The 26439-nt window shown below is 47.9% G+C and overlaps 1 protein-coding gene across 1 annotated transcript in view; it reads right to left on the bottom strand.

The window, feature by feature from the left end:
* The window catches only part of LOC132578151 (sodium channel protein type 5 subunit alpha-like), a 431998-nt gene that overhangs the window by 344387 nt on the left and 61172 nt on the right, over window positions 1-26439 (bottom strand). The window contains 1 exon segment of the mRNA XM_060248007.1: window positions 24809-24900. Within this exon segment, the coding sequence (XP_060103990.1) occupies window positions 24809-24900 (92 nt within the window).

Below are 26439 nucleotides of genomic sequence, written 5' to 3'. Positions count from 1 at the left end.
ATCATTGGAAGGCCCAGGGCTTCTTTTGTAGCAGGAACTCCTTTGCATATTAGGCCACACACCCCTGATGTAGCCAATCTTCCAAGAGCTTACAGGGCTCTTATTCCAGGGCCTGCTGTAAACTCCAGGATGACTGGCTACATCAGGGGTGCGTGGCCTAATATGCAAAGGAGGTCCTGTTAAAAAAAAAAAGCCCTGTTCAAGCAAAATGTTGGTAGAAATTTCAGGGCAAGAGAAGAGAATTCAGGAAGACTAGAAATGTTTCTTCTTTATAGAGACACATTCTTCTTCCTATCGGATGAGATTCAGATCTATTATAATCAATGGGATATTAGCTGTTGATGATGGGGGGTAGGGGTGGAAATGGCTCACAACCTTCTTTTAAAGATGGAGTGCTAAGTATCCAATCCTTAAACATTTGTTAGCTGGTAAGGGGCTTTTTCTGTTTGGGTTCAGTTCCAGGAGAGGAAATGGATGGAGAGTAATGGAAGGGTCTCAGTTAATTACTCTCAGCATCCCGCAATTAAGGATGCACCAGTTTCCAATTTAGACTTTTGTTTGAACGCAAACAAAAGGTAACCATATAAACTAAGCTTGTTATTCCTGTGCGGTCCTTGAATCTGCTAAACATTTCATTACATGGTATGCTAATTTGCTGTTCACCTCCTGCCTATATGTACAGGGATGGAATTCTAGCAGGAGCTCCTTTGCATATTAGGCCACACACCCCTGATGTAGCCAATCCTTCAAGAGCTTACAAAAAAGAGCCTTGTAACCTCATGGAGAATTGGCTACATCAGGGGTGTGTGGCCTAATATGCAAAGGAGCTCCTGATAGAATTCCATCCCTGTATATGTATATCTGAAGAAGTGTGTTTGCACATAAAAGCTCACACCCTGAATAAAACAGTGTTAGTCTTAAAGGCGCCGCTAGAGTTAAACTTTGTTCTGAAATTCATACGGCATGTTAATGTTGGGATACAGAATGTGAATTCCAAATTTGCAACTAAAGGTTTGGAAGAGAACAAGAAACCTATATTTTAAAAAATTCTATATTTTAGATAAATTCCCCACTGGGGACAGGAGTGTGAATTTTCCGATTTGGAGTCACAATATGCAAAGTTCAGTTTCCTCATCTCTGAATTTGTAATTTGAATCTCAGAAACCTCAGGTTTAGGACACTGGGCTTTCCCAGAAAGCCAGATTTCAAAAGAATGAGTTCAGGTTTCTGAAAATTAATCAAACTTTGGCACTGTGCAAAACTACTTATGCTCTCACATTTAGGCGCTTGGCAGGAAACGATCCCTGGTTCTTGACATTTGCTAAGAGCCTATTTTTTATATGTCAGAGACAGCTGAGCTACTCTAGAAACAAAGCAAAACTTGACCACACAAGCTTGGATCCAGCAGTCAATTTCTGCAAATGGGATGGGGAGGGGTTGATTTTCACCAACTCCCTCCTCCAGCTACAAATAGGGTTGCCAAGTCCAATTCAAGAAATATCTGGGGACTTTGGGGGTGGAGCCAGGAGACATTGGGGGCACAGCCAGGAGCAAGGGTGTGACAAGCATAATTGAACTCCAGGGGAGTTCTGGCCATCACATTTAAAGGGACAGCACACCTTTTAAAATGTCTTCCTTCCATAGAAAAAATGGATAGGGGCACCTTCTTTTGGGGCTCATAGAATTGGACCCCCTGGTCCAATCCTTTTGAAACTTAGGGGGTATTTTGGGGAGAGGCACTAGATGCTATACAGAAAATTTGGCACCTCTAGCTCAAAAAACAGCCCCCTCGGAGCCCCCGATACCCACAGATCAATTCCCCATCATTCTCTATGGGAATCGTTCATGGAGGTGCATGATGGCTGTGGGGGTGGGGCTTCCCCCGCCGGCCAGCTGGCTGGGGGAGGGGGGAAGCCTGTAAAACCGGGGGATCCCCTGCTGGGACCTGGGGATTGGGAAGCCTAGCTACAAACCTCAGACTCTTCCTCCTGTTGTTCCAGGTCTCTTGCTTTGAAGGAAGCCCTCCCAGGAGAAGCCCAATGCGCTAAGGCCGTGTGTCAGGAGACAGGGGAAGAAATCAACGTTCCCGCACCCTGTGCTACAACATCACTGCCAGCACAAATCAGAAGAGCCATAGATGCACCGGGATGACACTTTTAGCATTCACCGGAAACTCTATGGCAACCATAGAGTTTTGAGCATGTGCTAGAACATTGCCCTGAAGCGCTGACATCGCCTATGGCTCAGGCCAAACATGACAGCACGAGGTGGGGGAATGTTAAGACAGGTACATCTCCATCTCTCCCCCCAAAACTCTTCCATTAGGTCCCCGGGTTCTCAGAAGGAGCATTATAAGCTGCTTTGTGTGTTTGTGTGTGGGGGAGAGGTTCTACTCCAATTAGGCTTCCCAATCCCCAGGTCCCAGCGGGGGATCCCCTGTTTTTACAGGCTTCCCCCACCAGCCAGCTGGCTGGCGGGGGAAGCCCCATCCCCACAGTCACCATGTAGTTTTAGAGCTCCTGCAGGTTTAGAAACCTGCAAACAGGTCCGTTTTTAAAATATGTGCCTTTAAGGCTGAGCAGGAAGCAGGAAACAGGAAGGGCTTCGGAGAACGGCCCCTCCCTTTGTTTTGCTTTCGTTTTCAGATCAAGTAAACTTCTGCAGAAACAAGACCCAGTATTTGTGTGTGAGAGAGAGGGAGGGGACAGGGGATTCCCTGGTTTGGAGGCCCTCCCCCCGCTTTAGAAAGCGTGGGCGGGGAGGGAAATGCCTACTGGGCACTCTATTATTCCCTGTGGAGAATGATTCCCATAGGGAATAATGGGGAATTGATCCATGGGTATTGAGGGCTCGGGGGGGGCTATTTTTTGAGGTAGAGGCACCAAATCGTTAGTGTAGCATCTAGTGCCTCTCCCCAAAATACCCAAGTTTCAAAACGATTGGACCAGGGGGTCGAATTCTATGAGCCCCAAAAGATGGTGCCCCTATCCTTCATTATTTCCTATGGAAGAAAGGCATTTAAAAAGGTGTGCTGTCCCTTTAAATGTGATGGCCAGAACTCCCTTGGAGTTCAATTATGCTTGTCACACCCTTGTTCCTGGCTCCACCCCCAGTGTCTCCTGGCTCCATCCCAATGTCTCCTGGCTCCGCCCCCAAAGTCCCCAGTTATTTCTTGAATTGGATTTGGCAATCCTAACTCCAATGCTGGATATTGCTGCCATTGGTAGGAATTACCACTGGATCCAAACCATTATGAATAGCAACAGCAATTCCTTGGAGCATCTCTCTGTATCAAATCAGACCTTTGACCCATCTCTTGAATGGCATCTACTTGACTGGCAGTGATTCCCCAGGGTCTCAAGCGGGAAAAAGGTCTTTGCCCGCACTTGCCATCTGTGATCTCTCGACTAGAAGATGATGATGATATTGGATTTATACCCCGCCCTTCTCTCTGAATCTCAGAGTGGCTCACAATCTCCTTTATCTTCTTCCCCCGCAGCAGGCACGCTGTGAGGTGGGTGGGGCTGAGAGAGCTCTGACAGAAACTGCCCTTTCAAGGACAGCTCTGTGAGAGCTATGGCTGACCCAAGACCATTCCAGCAGCTGCAAGTGGAGGAGTGGGGAATCGAACCCGGTTTCTCCCGGATAAGAGTCCATGCACTTAACCACTACACCAAACTGGCTTTCTAGAGATGCCAGGGACTGAACTTGGATTCTTCTGTCTACAAAGCATGTGCTCTGCTATTCAGCTATGTCTCTCTCCCTGCAAGGAAAATCTGAGTCGTCTTTAAGGAGCATGCTCTGTTTGTGTGGGAGGAGGCGTGGGCTGGGCAGCGTGCTACTTGATCTGACTGAGCAACATGCAAGGATTCCTCAATCAACGCGTCCAGGTTTCTCAGCAGGCTAATTGGAGTGAAAAGTGCTGTGACAACCACACAAAATATGAAGCTGCCTTGGTCCATCAAAATCAGACCCTTGGCCCATCAGATCCTTGGTCCATCAAATCAGTTTTGTCTCTTCAGGCTGGCAGTGGCTCTCTAAGGTCTCAAACAGTAGTCTTTCCCATCACCTACTGTCTGATCCTTTTCACTGGAAATGCCAAGGACTGAACCCGGGACCATTTGCATACCAACAAGATTCCTTCTTAACTTTTCTAGGAGAAGAAGATGATGATGATGATATTGGATTTATATCCCGCCCTCCACTCCAAAGAGTCTCAGAGGGGCTCACAATCTCCTTTACCTTCCTCCCCCACAACAGACACCCTGAGAGGTAGATGAAGATATTGGATTTATATCCCGCCCTCCACTCCAAAGAGTCTCAGAGCGGCTCACAATCTCCTTTCCCTTCCTCCCCCACAACAGACACCCTGTGAGGTAGATGAAGATATTGGATTTATATCCCGCCCTCCACTCCAAAGAGTCTCAGAGCGGCTCACAATCTCCTTTCCCTTTCTCCCCCACAACAGACACCCTGTGAGGTAGATGAAGATATTGGATTTATATCCCGCCCTCCACTCCGAAGAGTCTCAGAGTGGCTCACAATCTCCTTTACCTTCCCCTCCCCCCCAACAGACCCCCTGTGAGGTAGATGAAGATATTGGATTTATATCCCGCCCTCCACTCCGAAGAGTCTCAGAGCAGCTCACAATCTCCTTTCTCTTCCTCCCCCACAACAGACACCCTGTGAGGTGGGTGGAGCTGGAGAGGGCTCTCCCAGCAGCTGCTCTTTCAAGGAGAACCTCTGCCAGAGCTATGGCTGACCCAAGGCTATGCTAGCAGGTGCAAATGGAAGAGCGGGGGAATCAAACCAGGTGCTCCCAGATAAGAGTCCGCACACTTAACCACTACACCAAACTGGCTCTCCAGAGGCTCCTAGATAACTTAAGAAGGAATCTTGTTGGTATGCAGTAGGAGCTACTGATTTGCCAAACTTGCTTAACATAAAGGAAAGGTCCCCTGTGCAAGCACCAGTCGTTTCCGACTCTGGGGTGACATCGCTCTCACGTTTTCACGACAGACTTTTTTACGGGGTGGTTTGCCATTGCCTTCCCCAATCATCTACACTGGGGACTCATTTTCCCTACCTTGGAAGGATGGAAGGCTGAGTCAACCTGGAGCCGGCTACCTGAAAACCCAGCTTCCGCCGGGGATCGAACTCAGGTCGTGAGCAGAGTTTAGGACTGCAGTACTGCAGCTTTAACACTCTGCTGGATGTCTGAGAGCCACAAGACATGAACTCAAGGGGGAGAAAGCGAGTAAGAAAGGTGGAAAGGAAAGAAAGGAAGGAAAGATGGGAAGGAGAGTGAGAGATGGAAGGAAAACAACTTTAAATGTGTTCTCCAAGCCCCCCACGTTGGCTGGCTGGCTTGGTGATGGGATTTAAAGAGATAAATGCCTTCTCCAAGTTGGCCAGTGGGAGCTTTGAGAGCTGCACAATATGTGCGAAAGAGCCACATGTGGTTCTTGAGCCACAGTTTGGCCACCCCGACTCAGGAGAAAATGGAGACTGTGCCAAGTACAAGATCATATCTCTGTTTCCCAGCATCTCCTTTTGGGATCTGCTTATGGTTGCCAGTTCTGGGTTGAGAATTTGCTGGAGATTTTGAGGGTGGAGCCTGGGGAGGGTGTGGTTTGTAGAGGGGAGGGGCCTCCATGGGTTAAAATGCCACCAAGTCCACCCTCCAAAGCAGCCATTTTCCCCAGAAGAGCTGATCTTGTCCATCTGATCAACTGTAATAGCAGAGCTCCAGGTGCCACTGGGGAGTTGAGAACACTAGCAGGTGCGACTTGATGGCTCTTTCCACCACCAAGAAAAAATTTGTTATTTTCTGCAACTACAAAGTGGGAGATCTCCAGGTGCCACCTGGAGGCTGGCAACCCCTGGGTCGAGCTCCTCCAGCATCCTTTAGGCGAAAACTATACTTTATGATGTTTCTGCCCCTTCTGTCACCTTTACCCAAGATCTATTAATTAACCCCACTGACCTTTAGACAACTTTTCCATAGTTACAGCGTGGCGACTCCCTTATCTCCTTTTCAAATCCTAGAATTGTTTGCCCTTTTTGCCCTTCCCAGGAAGTCGACATGATGACATCACACCCAGAAGTGACATCATCACGTTGCTGACATCCCTCTAGTTTGGGGGGGCAAAACTCTATGGTAAAATTGGCTACAAACCATAGAGTTTTGCCCAGGGGTCATTTTTGTAGAAAAATAGGTGGTGGAGCTCATTAGCATAACTCATTAGCATATGCCGCTCCTCCCCAGCCAAAAGCAAGCCGATGTAAGAAAGGAGAGCCCCAGGCGAGCGAGGCCTGCTTGGGCTGGCTTGAGATCCAGCTGGCCCAAGCAGGCCTTGCTCATCTGAGACTCTCCTGGGCCACCGCCCCCCAGTCAAAAGGCCAGCAAGCCACCCACCACCCAAAATCAAATAAGAAGTGGAGAAAGGGTGGCATGGGCTTCTCCAGGGGTTAATGAGGGCTGCTGGGGGTGTGGCAAAGCCCCTGGTGGCTGGCTGGCTGCCCGCTCTCCTTATCCAGGGATTGTTATGCAGCTGCACCTACTATTGAATGAGCAAGGTAGGTGGGGAGGAAGAGGGGGAACCTTCAGAAAGGTTTAGGAGCTATGCTCCTGTGAGCTCCTGCTGAATACGAGGCCTGGTTTTGCCTAAAAACTAAAGCATCTACCCCTCCTCCCCATGTTGGTGACATGATCTCATCACTTCTGGGTGACACAATGATGTTATCAAACTGCACAGCAGGCAGAAGATCTCAGAGAGGACCAAGGATCCCCCCCGATGGCTGGCTGGAAGGACCTGGGAACCCTAATTCCACCACTAGAAGGAGAGCCAGTTTGGTGTAGTGGTTAAGTGTGCAGACTCTTATCTGGGAGAACCGGGTTTGATTCCCCACTCTTCCACTTGCACCTGCTGGAATGGCCTTGGGTCAGCCATAGCTCTGGCAGAGGTTGTCCTTGAAAGGGCAGCTGCTGTGAGAGTCCACTCAGCCCCACCCACCTCACAGTGTCTGTTGTGGGGGAGGAAGGGAAAGGAGATTGTGAGCCGCTCTGAGACTCTTCGAAGTGGAGGGTGGGATATAAATCCAATATCTTCTTCTTCTTCTTCCAGTCAGATGTATATCTGAACAGAGCCGGCCCTAGCCCTTCTGTCGCCCTAGGCAGCAGAGCCTTAGAAACAGGGCTGGCCCTCCCGCTAGGCAAACTAGGTGGTTGGCTAGGGCACCAAGAGGCAGGGGGCAGCAAATTTGGCTCTCGCCCCCCTCCGGTGCCCCTGGCAAGTGCTTATCTTGCCTCCCTCCCCTCCCCGCTGCCGCTAGCCCCTTCCGGTCCGCCACCTGCCCACACCCTCCGCCCCAGTCACCGGGCCTGCTGTCTACTCATGAGTAGACCCGTGGAGGCCACCTACTCACGAGTAAACATGTGGCTACTCGCGAGTCGGCAGCAGCCGCGGGGAGACGCTAGAAGGGCCAGGGCCGGCCCTGAGGGAAGCAAAGGTGCGGCGGTGGTGACTGGGAGGGGCAGGGTAGGGCAGAAAGGGAGGGAAGGGAAGGAAAACTGCAGCGGCAGTCATTGGGGGGGCGGGAAGGGAAGGAAAAGTGCAGTGGCACCAGAAACGCCTCGGCCTGCTCGCCGGCTAAGCTTACTTTTAGCTGGAGAGCCCCAGGGGGAAGGGAAGGGAGCGAGCGGAGTGCCACCAGTTTTAGCGGCGGTGGGCAGGCAAGCGGAGTGCCAGGGGTGTGGGCAGGTGGCAGACCGGAAGGGACTAGCGGCGGCGGGGAGGGGGAGGGAGGCAAGATAAGCACTTGCCCGGGGCACCGGAGGGGGGGGCGAGAGCCCAATTTGCTGCCCCCTGCCTCTCCACGCCCTAGGCAACCACCTAGTTTGCCTAGCGGGAGGGCCGGCCCTGTTTCTAAAGGGCGGGGCTTTTTTGTAGCAGGAGCTCCTTTGCATATTAGGCCACACACCCCTGATGTAGCCAATCCTCCAAGAGCTTACAGTAGGCCTTGTACGAAGAGCCCTGAAAGCTCTTGGAGGATTGGCTACATCAGGGAGGTGTGGCCTAATATGCAAAGTTGTTCCTGTTATAAAAAAGAAAAGGCCTGCTAAAGGCACATCCAGACTAGCATCCTCCATTGCCACTAGGGTTGCCAATCCCCAGGTGGGGTCAGGGGATCCCCTGGTTTGGAGGTATTTTCCCTGCTTTGGGGTCATCAGAAAGCGGGGCTGGGGATGTTTGCTGGACACTCCATTATTCCCTATGGCATTATTCCCTTTTTTTCTGCCAAGGGCCATATGGATATTTATAACATCATTCGTGGGCCATTAACAATTATCAGCTTAAAAAACAATGCTCCGTCGAGGGAGAATGATTCAGACCAGCAAAATTAATGCAAATAATTGTTTTTCTATTTGGCACACACACACACACACCCGGCCCGCCACCCTAGGCAAATGCATAGGTCCAGGGCTTTTTTGTAGAAAAAGCCCAGCAGGAACTCAGTAGCATATTAGACCACATCCCCTAATGTTAGCATATTAGGTAATATACTCATTAGCATGTTAGGCCACACCTTCTGGAATAATCAAGCGCAAACTGAACTGTGACAATAACTTTTCCAGGCTCTGTAGCAATTCTGGCCGGCCAGCCAGGCCCCAGGGAGGCTGCCACATGGCTTGGTTTGGTCCAGCAATCCCCAAGGGCCACACCTAGTGACCTCGAGGGCCGTATACGGCCCTTGGGATGGAGGTTCCCCACCCCTGCCCTATGGAGTTCAATTCCCATAGGGTATAATGGAGAATCGATCTGAAGATATCTGGGGTTCTGGGGGAGGCTGTTTTTTTTTTTTTAGATAGAGGCACAAAGTTGTCAGCATCGCATCTGGAGCGTCTCCCTCAAAATAACCCCCAAGTTTTAAAAAAAATGGACCAGGGAGTCCAATTCTATGAGCCCCCAAAGTAAAGTGTCCATTATTTCCAATAGAGGGAAGGCGTTTAAAAGGTGTGCGGTCCCTTTAAATGTAGCCAGAACTCACTTTGGAGTTCAGTTATGCCTGTCACAACCTTGCTCCTGGCTCCACCCCCGAAGTCCCCAGATATTTCTTGAATTGGACTTGGCAGCCCTAGTTGCTACTGACGAAATAGTGGTGTCATTCAGGTTTCCCGGGTCCTGTATTTGTCCACCTGTCCCTGCCTCAGGACTGCAGATTTACTATTCCTTAAATAATAGTTCCGAACAAGCACAAATGTAGCAGCACACCCCTTTGCCCGTCTGAGGCGGATGCACGAAGACGTCCCCAGGGGTTGTGCATTAGCTACGGCTGTGCAAGGTCAGAAGCAAAGCCCTTCTCACGCTCGCCTAATGAGAAAAAAAAAATTAGACAGAAATCGGTAAGTGCATAAAATTGGCATAAATGTTTTACTTGACATTTATGGATCGCCTGCCTCTTAAAAATATTCAGAACCCCCTTTCTTTATGAAAAGGCTACAGCAGGGAAGGAGGGAGAGCAACAGAGTAATTGGGATGAGGGGCTCTTCTGGTGCATTGGCTAGGGTTGCCAGGTCCAATTCCAGAAATATCTGGGGACAATGGGGGTGGGGCCAGGAGACTGGGGGTGGGGCCAGGAGACTTTGGGGGTGGGGCCAGGAGACTTTGGGGTGGAGCCAGGAGCAAGGTTGTGACACGCCTGAACCCAAAAGGGAGTTCTGGCCATCACATTTAATGGGATTGCACCTTTTTCATGTCTTCCCTCCGTTGGAAATAATGAAAGATAGGGGCACCGCTTTTGGGACTCATAGAATTGGACCTCCTAGCCCAATCTTTTTGAAACTTGCAGGGTGTTTTGAGGAGAGGCATCAGATACTATGCTGCGAATTTGGTGCCTCTACCTCAAAAACCAGCCCCCCCCCCAGATACCCACAGATCAATTCTCCATTATACCCTATGGGAATTGGTCTCCACAGGGAATAATGGAGCACCTAGCAGACATTTATTTCCCTCCCACCCCCGCTTTCTGATGGCCCTGAAGTGGGGGGAGGTCCTCCAAACCAGGGGATCCCCTGCCCCGAATTGGGGATTGACAACGCTAGCAATGGCCCATCTGGCTTGCAACATGTGGAAGTTCTGGAATGCAAGGCTTCTCTGATGGATGTCAGGAGAACTTTGTGCCAGATGTGCAGCAGAAACGAAGTCCTCCCAATGCATGTCAAGCCCCGTTCTGCACATGGCCATGGTATTGAGGGGGCGGGGTGGGGGTGGCGGACTGACACCTTCAGCATTCTCCAAAAACGCTGCCAGTTTCATTTTCCCAAACTGCCTCATTGGGCCACTGTTGACTCCATAGTTAAAACCAGGTGCAACCACATAAGCAATCTGATTTTGCAATGAGACCATTAGCAGCTTGACAGGGTGGTTTAAAGATGCAAAACAGCATGGGAGGAGAAGAATGAAGTCCTTCTGTCTGCATATGGTGGCCACAAGCAGAACAGCACCAGAAATCATCTAGGAGGCACAAACTGTCAGGCATCTGATGACACCTTGCATTGCCCACCTGCAAGCCCAGAGCTTTTTCTGTAGCTGGAACTCCTTTGCCTATTAGGCCACACACCCCTGATGTAGCCAATCCTCCAAGAGCCTAAAGGCTCTTAGTACAGGGCTTACTGTAAGCTCCAGGACGACTGGTTACATCAGGGGTGTCTGGCCTAATAGGCAAAGGAGTTCCTGCTACAAAAAAAAAAGCCCTGAGCAAACCTAAGGACTTTGTCATGTCTAAAGAGGTTGCATAACTTCTAGTGAGAACAAATTAACTTTCCAGTTCAGTTTGGAACCTTCCCGGGACAAGTTCAGTTCAAGGTCTCCTCCAAAGTTTGCCAGGCCCAGCTTGAAACCAGTGGGAAACTGGGCGGGATCGGGATAAGAGAGGTAGGCTTGCAGCAACAGCATGATGTCACTTCCAGAAGAACATGGAAGTGTTGCCACATCTATGCAGGAATTGCTAGAAGCCGCTTTGTAATCAGACAGGGATTAAACAGCCATCCTGCCCTTTTGCAAAAGTTTTAAAAAATCAATAATGGGGACAAGTGATTCTTTCATTGAGGTTTCAGTGATTCTCAGGACTGAATTTTCTTCCAGAGAAACTCCAGACAAGAACTGCTGAAAACTTGATGGTTTTACCATAGAGATTCTGATAATTCCTAGACAGACCCAACATCACGTCCAGGTTTTCTTGGAAGACACATCATGCAATCACCAATGGCCTTTAAAAAAAATCCTTTCTCTCCCTGGCTGCTGGATGGTCAGCGGGCAAGGCCCACTGGGAATGGCAGATTTCCTGTTCCAAGCCAACAACCAGCAATCTTATTTCTTCCTGATGCAACAAAGTTTGTATTGGCTTTGTACTTTTTTGTGTGGACTTCTCTTCCTGATAGCTAACAAGCATCCCGAAATGTTTCTTGAAACATAAAACACGGGACATTACGAGCATCTTAGGACCTTGTATAAAGAGGCTCTAATTTCCATGTGAATAGATCAAGATGGGTAGCCATGTGAGTTGTCTGTAGCAGCAGAAAAGAGTGAGACCGATTTCACACTAGTGCTTGTTCCGGGTGGAGAGCCCTTTTGCCCCAGGCGCTTCTCTCTATTTTTACATAAGCTGCCACAGAGCTGCGAGTTGGCGCACCACTTTTCCGTGGCAAGCAGAAACTGCTTGTCAGAGGATCTCACTTGCTGTGGGAAAGCAGCACGCCGACTCACAGCTCCGCGGCAACATGTGCGAAAATGGAGAGTAGCATTGAGGGCAAAAGGGCCATCCACCCAGAACAAACCCAGTGCAAAATCAGTCTGAAAGTCCAGGACCTTAAAGATTCACAACAGATTTGTGGCAGATCTGAAGACGTGAGCAGTGACTCACAAAAGCTCCTACCCGGCCACGATTTGTGTTATTCTTTAAGGTGCTACTGGACTCTGGCACTTTTGTTGCTGCTATAGACAGACAGAGTGACTCCTGAAAAGACCTTTCCACAAATTTTGTTAGTCTTTAAAGGGCTACTAAACGCTTGCTGTTTTCCATGTGAAGGAACTCAGAAACAAAACAGCGAGCTGGGAGAAGTTGAGCAACTAAGTGTGTATTGCAAAATACATACAGAGAGCCAATTTAGTGTAGTGGTTCTGGGAGAACCGGGCTTGATTCCCCCACTCCTCCCCTCGCACCTGCTGGAATGGCCTTGGGTCAGTCATAGCTCTTGTCCTTGAAAGGACAGCTTCTGGGAGAGCTCTCTCAGCCCCATCCACCTCACAGGGTGTCTGTAGTGGGGAAAGAAGATATTGTGAGCCGCTCTGAGACTCTGATTCAGAGAGAAGGGTGGAGTGTAAATCTGTGATCTTCTCCTCCTCTTCCCAATACAAACCACACTAAAAATCAGCCAAAGTCTAGATCTCCCCTAGACGCCATTAATAACTTGGAATAGCCCGTTTCCTACATTAACTTACATGAACAAATTTGTTTATTTTATCGCCTCTCTCTCTTTTTTAAACGGCTAGATACGGCTATCACAGAGGGATTCTCCTAAAGCACAGCCCCCTTTTTCTTGTCAGCAAGCAACGTGAAAGGGACTTGCCAGATGCTATCCAGGACCAAGCGGTGTGTCAGTCCCGGTATTACTTCCTTCACCGTATTAATATGCCAGATCCCTTATCGTCGCTTGCAAGCAATCGCCATGGCCGTGCCACGCAGCCACCAAAGCCGCTTTGCAATCAGACGAGGATTAAAGAGGCATCCCGTCCTTTGCAAAAGTGAGGGTGTTTTTAATGGGGAAAAGTTCAACCGTTTTTTAATTTTTGCTTCCGAAAACAACGGGTTCACCTGCATCGCCGCAGCCCTTGATATTGCTAATTTTTTTTTTTTAAGGTCAGTTTTTCAAAGGGTGTTTTCTACTCGTCCAGTTATTATGGTTTTAAATAGAAAGATAATCCTCTCTGTGTTGGATTTCCACCCCCCCACCCCCATATATAATCTTCTCATCCATCAGAACATTTCGTTTTGATCCTTCCCCCCTCCCCATTTCATATACAGAATGCGAGCTGATACAGCCAGAACTGCATCTTGTGTGGCCTGCCAAGGAAAAGACAACACAGCCGCTCCTTGTGAAGTCCACTACTTGTTTTTCCTATCTTCTTGGGATTGCAAATATCAGTTCTGAGCATGTGTGTCTAGGGCTTTTTTTTATTGGTAGAAAAAGCCCAGCAGGAACTTCTTTGCATATTAGGCCACACTCCCTGATGCCACCATTGTTTCATAAAGGGCATTTCTGTAGAAAAAGCCCAGCAGGAGCTTGTTTACATATTAGGCCACACCCCCTGATACCGCCATAGTTTCACAAAGGGCATTTCTGTAGAAAAAGCCCAGCAGGAGCATCTTTGCATATTAGGCCACACCCCCTGATGCCACCATTGTTTCATAAAGGGCATTTCTGTAGAAAAAGCCCAGCAGGAGCTTGTTTACATATTAGGCCACACCCCCTGATGCCACCATAGTTTCACAAAGGGCATTTCTGTAGAAAAAGCCCAGCAGGAGCATCTTTGCATATTAGGCCACACCCCCTGATGCCACCATTGTTTCATAAAGGGCATTTCTGTAGGAAAAAGCCCAGCAGGAACTTCTTTGCTTATTAGGCCACACCTCTTGATGCCAAGCCAGTCGGAACTGCATTCCTGTGCGTTCCTGCTCAAAAAAAAGCCCTGCGTGTGTCTGTGTGTTTGCTAGGGTTGCCAACGCTGGGATGAGAAATACATAGAGATTGGGGAAGGGGGGAGCCTTAGGAGGCGGGATTTCGAAGGGGAGGGGCTTCAGTGGGAGATAATGCCATCATTCACTTTCCAAAGAGGCCATTTTCCCAAGGGGAACTGACCTCGACCTACTCAAGAACCTTTCAGATTTATGACGTATAAGAACTTCAATTTAGTAATGCTTTTAGAACGGCAACATTTCTGTGAGTTTTTTTTTTAAAAAAAATCAGTGGGGATGGGTTCACCCCCAAAGTGGTGGCGCTCTAATTTTATTTTATTATTATTATTATTATTATTATTATTATTATTATTATTATTATTATTATTATTATTATTATTATTTGCAAATGTTAGCGACCCTCCCAAAAGCTAGGGATGCCAGTCTCCAGGGGGTTGAACAACACTAATAGGTGGTGGAAAAGTCTTAAAAGACCACTGAAATCCTTTACACATCAAATTCTATTGTATTCAATGGTTGGAAAAGAACTGAATTGTAATTGTTAATGATAACTGTTTCAATATTATTTATATCGTGATTGTATCAAAGAGAAAGGAAAGATATTAACTATCGATTCGGGACTTTAATACCACAGTATCACCCCACTTGGGATGTATGTTGTTTGTTATAGGATAAGGATAATCCTATTGAGAGTATATAATTTTGTGTGGAAATTATTTGGTTGTGTTTGTATTAATCGAAGGATGTAATAAAATAATAGAAATTGAAAAAAAAAATTCTATTGTATTCACAGCACACATCTGAAGAGCACATTATGCTTCTCATATTACATGCATCATTCATATCATTGCATTTGAAACATAAATGCTTATCAACGTTTTTAAAGTTACAGTCCCAGGCACTTGCACTCAGTGTCTCCGGCCGTCATCGCTCCACACTCTGAATATCCAGTTGCTGGATTTTGTGCTGGATCTTCAGAGTGTGGATTAGATTTAGATTTATCAGATTTATATCCCGCCCTCCCCACCGAAGCAGGCTCAGGGCGGCTCACAACCCCATACAATCACAAGAAACAATTCGACCACATTAAGTTACATATCATAATTAAAATCAAACAATTAAAACAGTTTGGCGCTAATACCTTTTGGTGTCATTTCATTTACGATGGCGTTCAGTGCTTATTAGGTATCATTCCCTACTACTGTACTGCAGGGATGGCCAACGGTAGCTCTCCCGATGTTTTTTGCCCACAACTCCCATCAGCCCCAGCCATTGGCCATGCTGGCTGGGGCTGATGGGAGTTGTGGGCAAAAAAACATCTGGGGAGCTACTGCTGGCCACCCCTGCTACATTGGCAATTCAAGATCAATTAAAGGCTAGCTGGAATAGTGCTATCTTGCAAGCCTTGTGGAACTACGGGAGGTCCCACAAGGCCCTAACCCCCTTCGGCAATTGGTTCCACCTGCCAAGTGATGACTCAGGCACACTGAGTGCAGCTGCGTGGGACTGCAACTTTAAGAACTTTGATAAGAATTTATGTTTCAAATGCAATGATATGAATGATGCATGCAGGGCTTTTTTGGGTAGAAAAAGCCCAGCAGGAACTCATTTGCATCTCAGGCCACACACCCCGATGTAACCATTGTTTCACATTGGGCTTTTTGTAGAAAACGCCCAGCAGGAATTCATTTACTTATTAGGCCACACCCCCTGACAGCAAGCCAGCCGGAACTGTGTTCCTGTACGTTTCTGCTTAAAAAAAGCCCCGGATGTATGTAATATGAGAACCATAACGTGCTCTTTAGATGTGTTCTATTAATATAATAGAATTTCATGTGTAAAGGATTTAAGTGGTCTTTTAAGACATTTTCACCAGCTATTAGTGTTGTTCAATTCATCTGCGGTGGTTTCCTGTGTGTGTGTACATCATCTCCGGGGGTGGCTAGAGATCTTCTGGGATTACAACTGATCTCCAGGAGGAACTGATTTCTGTCGTCCGGAGATCATTTGTAATTCTAGAAGACATCTAGATCCCACCCGGAGGTTGGCAACTATTTTTCCCCAAGAGCCTGATGGACTGCTGACAGTCGCAGCTGATGCTACTGACTTTGACAGATTCCGTGTAAGTAGGGTTACCAACGTTCAGGCAATAGTTGGAGATCTCCTGGGATTCCAGCTAATTACCATGGGACAGATGTCAGTTCACTTGGAGAAAATGGCCACTCTAGGGAGTGGACTCTATGGCACTATACCTCATTGAAGTCCCTCCCCTCCCCAAACCCCACCCTCCCAGGCCCCACCCCCAAAATCTCCAGTTATTTCCCAACCCAGCATTGGCCACCCTATTTGTAAGGGAACTTCATATGTGTTGTTGTTTTCCCCCCTCCATCTTCCAGGATATGGGAGAGGAATGGGCTTCAAGCTGCATCTAACTTTTGCACTGGATTCAGAAGAATGACTAGGTTTTTGCTTAAACCACACACTCACGGGAATCAGTCGTGCCTCGGGGGCCAGCTTTGTTACTGGCCCAGCTCCTCTGCCTTTAATTACCTCCTCTGACATATAAACTAGTCAATGCCATAGACCCCACCCTCCAAAGAATCCATTTCATCCAGGGGAACTGATCTCTGTAGTCTAGAGATGAGCTGTAATTCCGTGCAATCTCCAGGTCCCACCTGGAGGTTGGCATCCCTAAATCTGGAGACCTGTGGAGGCCAATGGGTTGGCTCCTTACTAAACTTTTGGGGCAGGATGTTGCGCTACCCTTTGCCATGTAGTTCCTATATGTTTTTTTTTTCTATTTCTTTTCCAACCCAAATTCTTGCCTTTACCTCTTCGATTCCAGTAGCGTTCCAGATATAACGGCAATAAGGAAAAAGGAAAGGTCCCCTGTGCAAGCACCGGTCGTTTCCGACTCTGGGGTGACGTCGCTTTCACAACGCTTTCAGGGCAGACTTTTTACGGGGTGGCTTGCCATTGCCTTCCCCAGTCATCTACACTTTCCCCCCAGCAGGCTACATACTCATTTACTGACCTCGGAAGGATGGAAGGCTGAGTCAACCTGGAGCCGGCTACCTGAACCAACTTTCGCTGGGATCGAACTCAGGTCGTGAGCAGAGGGCTCTGACTGCAGTACTGCAGCTTTACCACTCTGCACCATGGAGTTCTTCCCAAGGTAAAGATAGTCCCCTGTGCAAGCACCAGTCGTTTTTGACTCTGGGGTGACATTGCTCTCACAACATTTTCACGGCAGACTTTTTACAGGGTGGTTTGCCATTGCCTTCCCCAGTCATCTACGCTTTCCCCCCCAGCAGGCTACGTACTCATTTACTGACCTCGGAAGGATGGAAGGCTGAGTCAACCTCGAGCCGGCTACCTGAAAACCCAGCAATAAGGGCCATAACTATTATGTCCAGGACTTAACCTAAAGGGAAGGAAGGTGTGTTTCACAAAGATTTTTACCCCCTGATTTTTTTCCCTGCCCTGTTCGCTGATTTTGACCTCCCTCGGGATCAAGAGACTACACAGCTAGATCCCATTGGCTGCATGGCACTTTGATGACATCTCACTTATTATGGGATGCCCGAGCGGGCTGGGATCTTTCTTTCCAAGAAAGGAAGCAGCGCTAAAGCAAAGCCAAACCAGCTGCCGTGAACAGCAGAAGGGGAGAACTTTCTGAATTCCACAAAACCGACCCTTTTCACCTCAAAAAACATATATATGCCAGGATCTAACAAACCATATAACTGGTTCTGTTCGCCCAACAGTTGGTCTGGTTTTGTGTTACTTGGAACATCAGATGTTCAGACCGCATGGTGCATTTGAAACGGAGGTTTTTTTTAAAAATCAGATAGTGATAGAGCATAACACCCTGCTGTTTGGAGGGGGAGGGAAAATCTCACTGAATATGAACCAAAACCTTTGGGCATGCCTAAAATAGCTCTTTAAGTCTTTAGGAGCCCTGTGGCGCAGAGTGGTAAAGCTGCAGTACTGCAGTCGGAGCCCTCTGCTCAAGACCTGAGTTTGATCCCAGCGGAAGCTGGTTTCAGGTAGCCAGCTCAAGGTTGACTCAGCCTTCCATCCTTCCGAGGTCGGTAAAATGAGTACGCAGCTTGCTGGGGGGGGGGGGGAGTGTAGATGACTGGGGAAGGCAATGGCAAACGACTCCATAAAAAGTCTGCTGTGAAAACGTTGTGAAAGCAGCGTCACCCCAGAGTCAGGAAGGACTGGTGCTTGCACAGGGGACTACCTTGACCTTTAAAATAGCTCTTGGACTCTCGATATGAAGACAAAAATTGCAAATATAAGTCACAGACATCTCTTTCATTGGTCTGTTTCTATCTTGGTTCTCCAGGATTTCCTGCCTGGAAGATGTAGGACTCAAGAGGCGGGGATTGTTAGGCAACCAATAAGATATGGGGATGGGTACTCACCACCACGGGGGTGGCAACCTCCACTTCTGTGCAATGACATCACTTCAGGCAGCTGGAAGTCCCAGCCTCACGCCAGGGTAACACATTAGCACTCACTGAAAAACTCTGGCCGTTTTCGCACTCACGTTTTACTGGCGCCACGACCCTCCTCACGCCGGCGAATCTGCATGGATTTCGCACCAGAAGCGCCGGCGCACCCAGAAGCGCCGGCTACTTCCGTCGCTAAGCCAGCGCAAACGGAAATCGCAAAGATGCAGGAAAACGTTTGCGCTGGCTTAGCGACGGAAGTAGCCGGCGCTTCTGGGTGCGCCGGCGCTTCTGGTGCGAAATCCATGCAGATTCGCCGGCGTGAGGAGGGTCGTGGCGCCAGTAAAACGTGAGTGCGAAAACACCCTCTGTTTTTCATAGAGTTTCTGGGTGAGTGCTAGAGTGCCAACCTAGTGCAAGGCAGGGGTGGCAAGTTTAACCATGATTCCTAGAGCATCACATCAGAAATGCTCTAGGATTCACGGTAAAAACTCTATGGTACCATAGAGTTTTTAGCACGAGTCCTAAAGTGTCCATGGCGCCACATCCCCTGTGTGATGATATCACTTCTGGGTGATGTCATCATGCCGGGGATGGCGCACACCAATGGGGCTCTTAGAGGGCAGGGATCCCCCCAGTGGCCTGGCCCCTGCCGATGGGTTGGGGCCCTCCAGGGTGGGGGACCCCCTCCCCTGGCAGGAGTTTGGCAGCCCTCGTGCAAGGCTGGCACTTCTGCGTTGCTCCAGAAGTGGTATCATCACATGGTGACAAAGATCAGATAAGCATTGGCGGGCATCAAAAAGAATTACCAGGGGTTTGCCCGCCATGAGTGGGCACCTGGTAAGCTTACTCAAGAGGGAGGAAAGGGCCCATGTTCAAATAACATGTGTCCATCTTGTTTATAGGGAAATGGTTAAAAATGTCGACGTTGGGGAACGGAACCATGAATGTCTCTGTGAATGCAGACAGCAGCTTGGAACCAACCTCTCTGCTCAACGGAATTGTAGGCCTCCTTTCAGGCTAAAGAGCCTTAAGACTTTTTGTGTGTGTGTTTAGCAGGGACTCCTTTGCCTGTTAGACCACACACCCCTGATGTAGTTAATCCTCCTGGAGCTTACAGTAGTCCCTGTACAAAGAGCCCTGTAAGCTCTTGGAGGATTGGCTACATCAGGAGTGTGTGGCCTAATATGCAAAGGAGTTCCTGCTACAAAAAAAAAAAATCCATGCGTACACTGATGGCTCCACTGGTGTATATCCCACCACTCAACTAAGGTATGAGTATCCCTGCAGCCTAAGAAGTCTCCCTCTGATGGTAGCGGAGTCCTCTAGAGCAGGGGTGGCCAATGGTAGCTCTCCAGATGTTTTTTACCTACAACTCCCATCAGCCCCAGCCATTGGCCATGCCGGCTGGGGCTGATGGGAGTTGTAGGCAAAAAAAACATCTGGAGATCTACCATTGGCCCACCCCTGCTCTAGAGAAAGAGCTACTTTTGTTGGAAGAAGTCTACATGCCTTAGGAAGAACATGTAGAGGTGCCAACCTCAAGGTGGTGGCTGGAGATCTCCTGGGATGACAACTGATCCCCTGGTGGCAGAGATCAGTTCACTTGGAGCTTCTGAAGGTGGACTTGATGGCATTTCCCCAACCTGGAGCTGGCAACTCTAAGAAGAAGAACTGCAGATATATACCCTGCTCTGCTCTCTGAATCAGAGACTCAGAACGGCTCACAATCTCTCATATCTTTTCCCTCACAACATACACCATGTGAGGTAGGTGGGGCGGAGAGAGCTCTCCCAGAAGCTGCCCTTTCAAGGACAACTCTGCAAGAGCTATGCCTGACCCTAAGGCCATTCCAGCAGCTGCAAGCGAAGGAGTGGGGAATCAAACCCGGTTCTCCCAGAGAAGAGTCTGCATACTTAACCACTACACCAAACTGGCTTTCTGGAGGTTTCAGAAGAACGTGTGGAGCCAGAGCTTACAGAAGAACGTGTGGAGTCAGAGAAAGGGGCCAAAAAGCCCTCCCCCATCCCTTTCTGACAGCAAAAGCGAGGTGGGAGGGAAACTAGAAGTTCCTTCCCCCTTTACAGCCTCAAGCAAATGAGCACTTTTTAAGGTTCGTATGTCTGACTGCGAGTCTGTGACCTGAAATTTATTGGGCATCTTGTGTCACTCGGCCCTCAAATACCCATAATAAAGAAGGTAATACCTGCCTAGCTAATAAAGGTTTCAGCGGCCGTTAAAGGTTATCATTGATGGACTGAGAGTCATTCTTTTGGTGCCCCAAATAACTTGCTACGCATCAAACTGTCATTGTTAGCAGAGGCAAATGCATTAGGACTTTGTCCAACGTTAATTCCACGGGAAGCATCTCTTCGAGGAAGTCCTTTCGTATACCTCCAGTGGCTAGCGTGCTTCCCGGTGAATTGTGCCCATCCTCTACCATCCCACCCCAAATGAGAAGGCACTTTAAAAAACAAAACAAAACACCAGAATTGAGAAACAGCAAGCAACATCAAGCACTGGGAATCATTGAACATGCTCATAGCCACCCCAGTTCATTCATGGAAATGGAAGGCATTATTACTGGGACAGATGTTGGCAATCAGATGGAATATTCATCAAATACTTCCACACTTTTTTGGGGGGGAGGAGGTTGTGATTCGCTCTCTGGGTGTTAGTACCTTGACTAACTGAATTTTTTTTAACACAAGGTTAATCCCCCCTCCCCGGATGGCCAGGTGTCTGTCTGTCTGTGTTAGGAGCATATCTATACAGAAACAATAATGGTTTCCAATGAGCTGTTGGCATTGTTAGCAATAGCATGAATGGCAGTCTTGATGAATATATTCAGTTGTCGGCAGGGGGGGGGATTCTAGCAGGAGCTCCTTTGCATATTAGGCCACACACCCCTGATGTAGCCAGTCCTCCAAGAGCTTACAAAAAAGAGCCTTGTAAACTCTTGGAGGATTGGCTACATCAGGGGTGTGTGGCCTAATATGCAAAGGAGCTCCTGCTAGAATTCCCACCCCTGGTTGTCAGGATTCCCCCTCCCCCCCCTCCATTGACAAGATCACAATTTATAAAATTCCAGTAGACCGATCACTTTTTTTGGCTCCTCTTGAGATTCCCCAGACAAAGGAAGATCCTCATTGGCTATGAATTCTGCTTCAGTCATAGTCTTTGGTTGGCCTTCCTCATTCAAAGAACCCAAATTTCACGTCTTTCCCCTTGAAGTCACTCTGCCTTCCTTGCCCTCTGCCCCAGAATTAGAATTTGCTAGCATATTTTAGCCTTGACTTGGGTGGTCTAGACTAGCCAAATCTTGTCAAATCTCAGAAGCTGGTTAGAACTTGGATGGGAGACCACCACGGGTGTCCAGGGTTGCTACACAGAGGCAGGCAACGGCAAACCACCTCTGAGCCTTGGAAACCCAACGCCCCCAGTATAAATCAGCTGCGACTTGATGGCAACTTCCACCCTTGCTATTGGATTTTAACCCAAAATCAGATTCAGCTGAAACCTTTAAAGGAGTTTTGAGGGAATATATGTACAAGTCCCATTCAGACCAAAGATCAGAATGCCAAAGGAAGCTAATAGGATGTGAACATGAGGGAGAATTTATCAGGTGGAGTTCACAGAGGAAAGGAAAGGTCCCCTGTGCAAGCACCAATCGTTTCCGACTCTGGGGCGACGTGGCTTTCACAACGTTTTCACAGCAGACTTTTTACGGGCTGGTTTGCCATTGCCTTCCCCAGTCCTCTACACTTTCCCCCTCAGCAAGCTGGGTACTCATTTTACCGACCTCGGAAGGATGGAACGCTGAGTCAACCTCGAGCCGGCTACCTGAAAACCCAGCTTCTGCCGGGGATCGAACTCAGGTCGTGAGCAGAGCTTAGGACTGCAGCGCTGCAGCTTTAACACTCTGCGCCACGGGGCTGTGTGAGGGAGAAATTATGAGATTGTTATTATTCTAGATAGGTCAGTCTGGGAGGCAAGGATTCAGCTACTTGGCCAATTTTGTGTGTGTGTGTGTGGCTTCAGTTCTCTAATCTCCAGTTCTCCTCCAGCCAGTGATGGATGCAGTTTCAAGTGATGGATGCAGTTTCATTAAGCATTATGAAAGGCAATACAGTGAAACATCTAGTAGAACTGACAACAGAGCAAAGGTAGATTTGACTTAATATGGTTAATTAAAGGGCTGAATTTTTACAAAATTGGATGAATTCCCCTCCCTTTTGCTGAGTACCTTCATGTACCTCCAACGGTTAATTGTGCATTAATTGTGCTCTCTTTTGGTGACATCTTATTCATTGTTGATTACAGATTACTGTAATTTTTAGTGCTGTTGTAAAAGCTTGTTAAAGGTTTTTTTTAACCCAATTTATTGTTGTTACCTGCCCTGAAACCCCGCGATGCAGGGGAGGGCGGGTTATTAAATCCAAATAAATAAATAACACAACTTTTTTTAAAAGATGAGATTCATTCACTAGGGTTCCCAACCTCTAGGTGAGGTCTGTAGCTCTCCTACTATTACAACCGATCTCCAGACAACAGAGATCAGTTCCCCTGGAGAAAACATGAAAAGGGGGGAAATTCGTGGAAAAATAACTAATGCAACAATTGAACCATATAACTACTAAACTCTATGATATATAATTTGCTTATGTGATCTGGTGGATATGCTTATACACAGACACAAATTATATACCATAGAATTTAATAGTTACATGGTTCAATTATTGTATTAGTTACTTTTCATGGATCCCCCCCCCCCTTCCATACATTTTTCCCCTTGATTCTCTTTGTGGTTTCCCCTGGAGAAAATGGCTGCTTTGGAGAGTGGGATCTACAGCATTGTACCCAGCTGAGGTCCCTCCTCTCCTTAAACCCCACCCTCACCAGGCTCCACCCCCCAAAAACATCTCCAGATATTTCCCAACCCAGAACTGACAATCCTATCCCTCACCGGCAAACTGAAGTGGCCCAGACCATTCTATCATTGCAGGGCTCCGCTACCTCATTGGGAAGAATCTCAAGGGAAACCAAAATAATTTCAACAGGAGTAGAGTTTTCAACAAAAGTCACCAATTCTTGTCAGGTCCACTTGTTCCCATTCACTAGTTGGGAGATGGAGAGGAGAACAAAATCCAGAGCCATTAAATATGTATTACTTTTTTTGCCATCAGCTTCAGGGGTAAAGCGACTAGCAGCCCATACCTTGAGCCAATTTCCATCCGAAAAAGACAACAGCGGTAACCGTCGAATTTATATCTGAAATGCACTGCGAGAGCAGATAATGCGAACTGCCGCTTGGGTGTTTTGTTTCAATTCAAGTGCCGCAGATGAACATTTGCCATCTAATGGAGTGAAAAACTCTTCCCGTCTCCTAAATGGATGTTGATTTCCCCCCCACACACACACCCTATTTTTTAAAAAGCAGCCTCTTTAGACTATTTTTTGACCTGTAATTGCCAACATCTGTTCGGGATAATCATCAACAGGAAGCAACTACCATGCAAAGCGGTCATTGTGCCATCTTTTTCTACCTTGCCATGCAGGTCTGATACATTAAATACTAAGGCTGTAAGTAGGGTTGCCAGCCTCCAGGTGAGGCCTGGAGATCTCCAGCTATTACAACTGATCTCCAGACAATAGAGATCGCATCCCCTAAAGAAAACGGCTGTTTTGGAGGGTGGGCTCTCCCAATGAGGGTGGACCTCCCAATGTGGTTTCTTCCCCATCCAAACTCCTTTCTCTCCAGGTTCAATCCCAGAATCTCCAGGAATTTCCAGAACCAGAGTTGGCAACCCTAGCCCAATGAGACCTGTCCATAGATACACCAAGGGGGTCTCTTCCCAACAGTCTGTTCCCAGGTAGATCAATAGATAATTCAGCATCCATAATAAGATGTTCTATGTACTATCTTGAACAAGAAGCAAAGACAATGGAGAGAGACTGTAGGGTACCGGTTATCGAAAGATTCACAGGGACCCCCAACATTTTTGAGCCTTTGGGCACTTGTGGAATTCTGGGACAGCGTGGTGAGGTGCAACCACAAAATGGCTGCCACAGCTTACCTTTAGTCATGTAATGCAGATCCTTATATTGTGGTGGCGGCCAGGGCCTTTTTTTGTAGCAGGAACTCCTTTGCATATTAGGCCACACATCCCTGATGTATCCAATCCTCCAAGAGCTTACAGGGCTCTCAGTACAGGGCCTACTGTAAGCTCCAGGAGGATTGGCTACATCAAGAGGGTGTGGCTTAATATGCAAAGGAATTCCTGCTACCAAAAAAAGGCCCCGGTTGCAGCTACTGCCAAAGCAATGTTTTTAAAAATCTGCACAGCCAATCGAATCCCCAGTGGCCAATCAGAAACCTTATTGGGCAAAAAGCCCTACCTGGGCCAGGGATAGACACCTACGAAGTAGTCTACCGACAGGTCCCATTCCCAATGCTTTCCATTCCCATATCAAGCGCGTCTTGATATGAATGATATATCCTACCCACAGGGCACTTGGCTGCCGGGAATGGCGCATAAGCGTTTGCAAGGACAAGCCCCAGTGTTTTAACTGGGTATTGTGTTTTTCACCTGAAATGACTGAGATTGTTTTCAGCGCCCGGAGAACTCTGAACGTTCGTAAGGCTGACACATTGCCCAGGTCCACAAATTCAGTTATGTATCTGCAAACAAGGGAAAGTCACACACGTTTGACACACACACACACAAAACAAAAAAAGACCATGACAAGAAGGCCAGCAAATTAACGGCAGCAAAAAGAAGAGACAGGAGAGAAAAGTGGAGGGGGGGGGACATGAAAAAGGTCATTTGTTGAAGCCGACACAAGATAATGCGAGAATCGAGATGTCTTACCTGGCTCGGTCAAAACAGTTTTTTTTTTTTTAAAAAAAAGCTTTCATTACCCTGAAAATCCGAAGAGAAGAAAACTGCCTAGTTTTGTTAATTCTCCTAAAAACCTGTTGAATTAAACCACAGTTATTTGGAAACACACAGCAGAGCACACTGAGAGATCATACAAATAAATGAATCGATTTATCCCTTTGGAAGTGGCGGTTTGCTTTTTATTGTTAATCTTTTTACAATTGCAGCACTCCCTTTCCTTTTTTCCTGCCCATCTGCTGCAAAACCTCTCTGAGCTGTAGAAGATTCTCAAAAAAGTATTTTGGGGGATACAGGTGATTTGTGCCAACTGGCCACCATACTTATCAGCTTTGCCTCTGACTTGCGTGAAATGAGTGTAGCAGTTGTTAAAACACGCTCGGTCTAGTTGGCTTACTGCAGAGAAATCCAGGAAAGGTGGGTGATCTGTCCTTCGTCGTTCACTTTCTGATGAAGAAGGAAGGAATTCCAGCATTCCTTGAAAAACATTTGAAAACCACTGACATGTGGCAAAGATAAAGCGGATTTATTGGATTTATATCCCGCCCTATACTCTGAATCTCAGCGCCTCAATGCAGCTCACAATCTCCTTTACCTTCCTCACCCACAACAGACACCCTGTGAGGTGGGTGGGGCTGAGAGAGCTCTCTCTCAAGCTGCCCTTTCAAGGACAACTCTGCCAGAGCTATGGCTGACCCAAGGCCATTCCAGCAGCTGCAAGTGGAGGAGTGGGGAATCAAAGCCAGTTCTCTCAGATAAGAGTCTGCACACTTAACCACTATGGCTGACCCAAGGCCATTCCAGCAGCTGCAAGTGGAGGAGTGGGGAATCAAACCCTGTTCCCCCAGATAAGAGTCTGCGCACTTAACCACTACACCAAACTGGCTGCCAGCGGCTGCAATGGGGCTGCTAGATCCCCCCTGGTCACCAGAGAAAGGGGGGAAGGCTGCGAGCTCCAGGGTGGGAAACTCCTAGAGATTTGTGGATGGGGCCTGGGGAGGGCAGGGACCTCGTTGGGGGACAACGCCACATAACCCACCCTCCAAAGCATCCATTTCCTCTGGGGGAACTGATCTCTGTAGTCTGTAGATGTCATAATCCCAAGGGATCCCCAGGTTCCGCCTGGAGGCTGGCATCCCTAACAGCAAGCTTCGATGGCCTGAGGTGAGATTCGAATTTGGGTCTTCCCAGATACTAGTCCAGCAATCTGATCACCACACCCCACCCCATTTGCCAAAACCACATCCACTCATCTCTAAAGCTTTGGCACTCAGGTGGAAACGATTCCATCAGAGATGAAGGAGCTGTCGGCCAAATGAGAG

The sequence above is a fragment of the Heteronotia binoei genome, chromosome 10 (assembly GCF_032191835.1).
Source record: "Heteronotia binoei isolate CCM8104 ecotype False Entrance Well chromosome 10, APGP_CSIRO_Hbin_v1, whole genome shotgun sequence".
Taxonomy (NCBI): Eukaryota; Metazoa; Chordata; class Lepidosauria; order Squamata; family Gekkonidae; genus Heteronotia; species Heteronotia binoei.
This window is presented reverse-complemented; position numbering and strand designations above follow the sequence as displayed.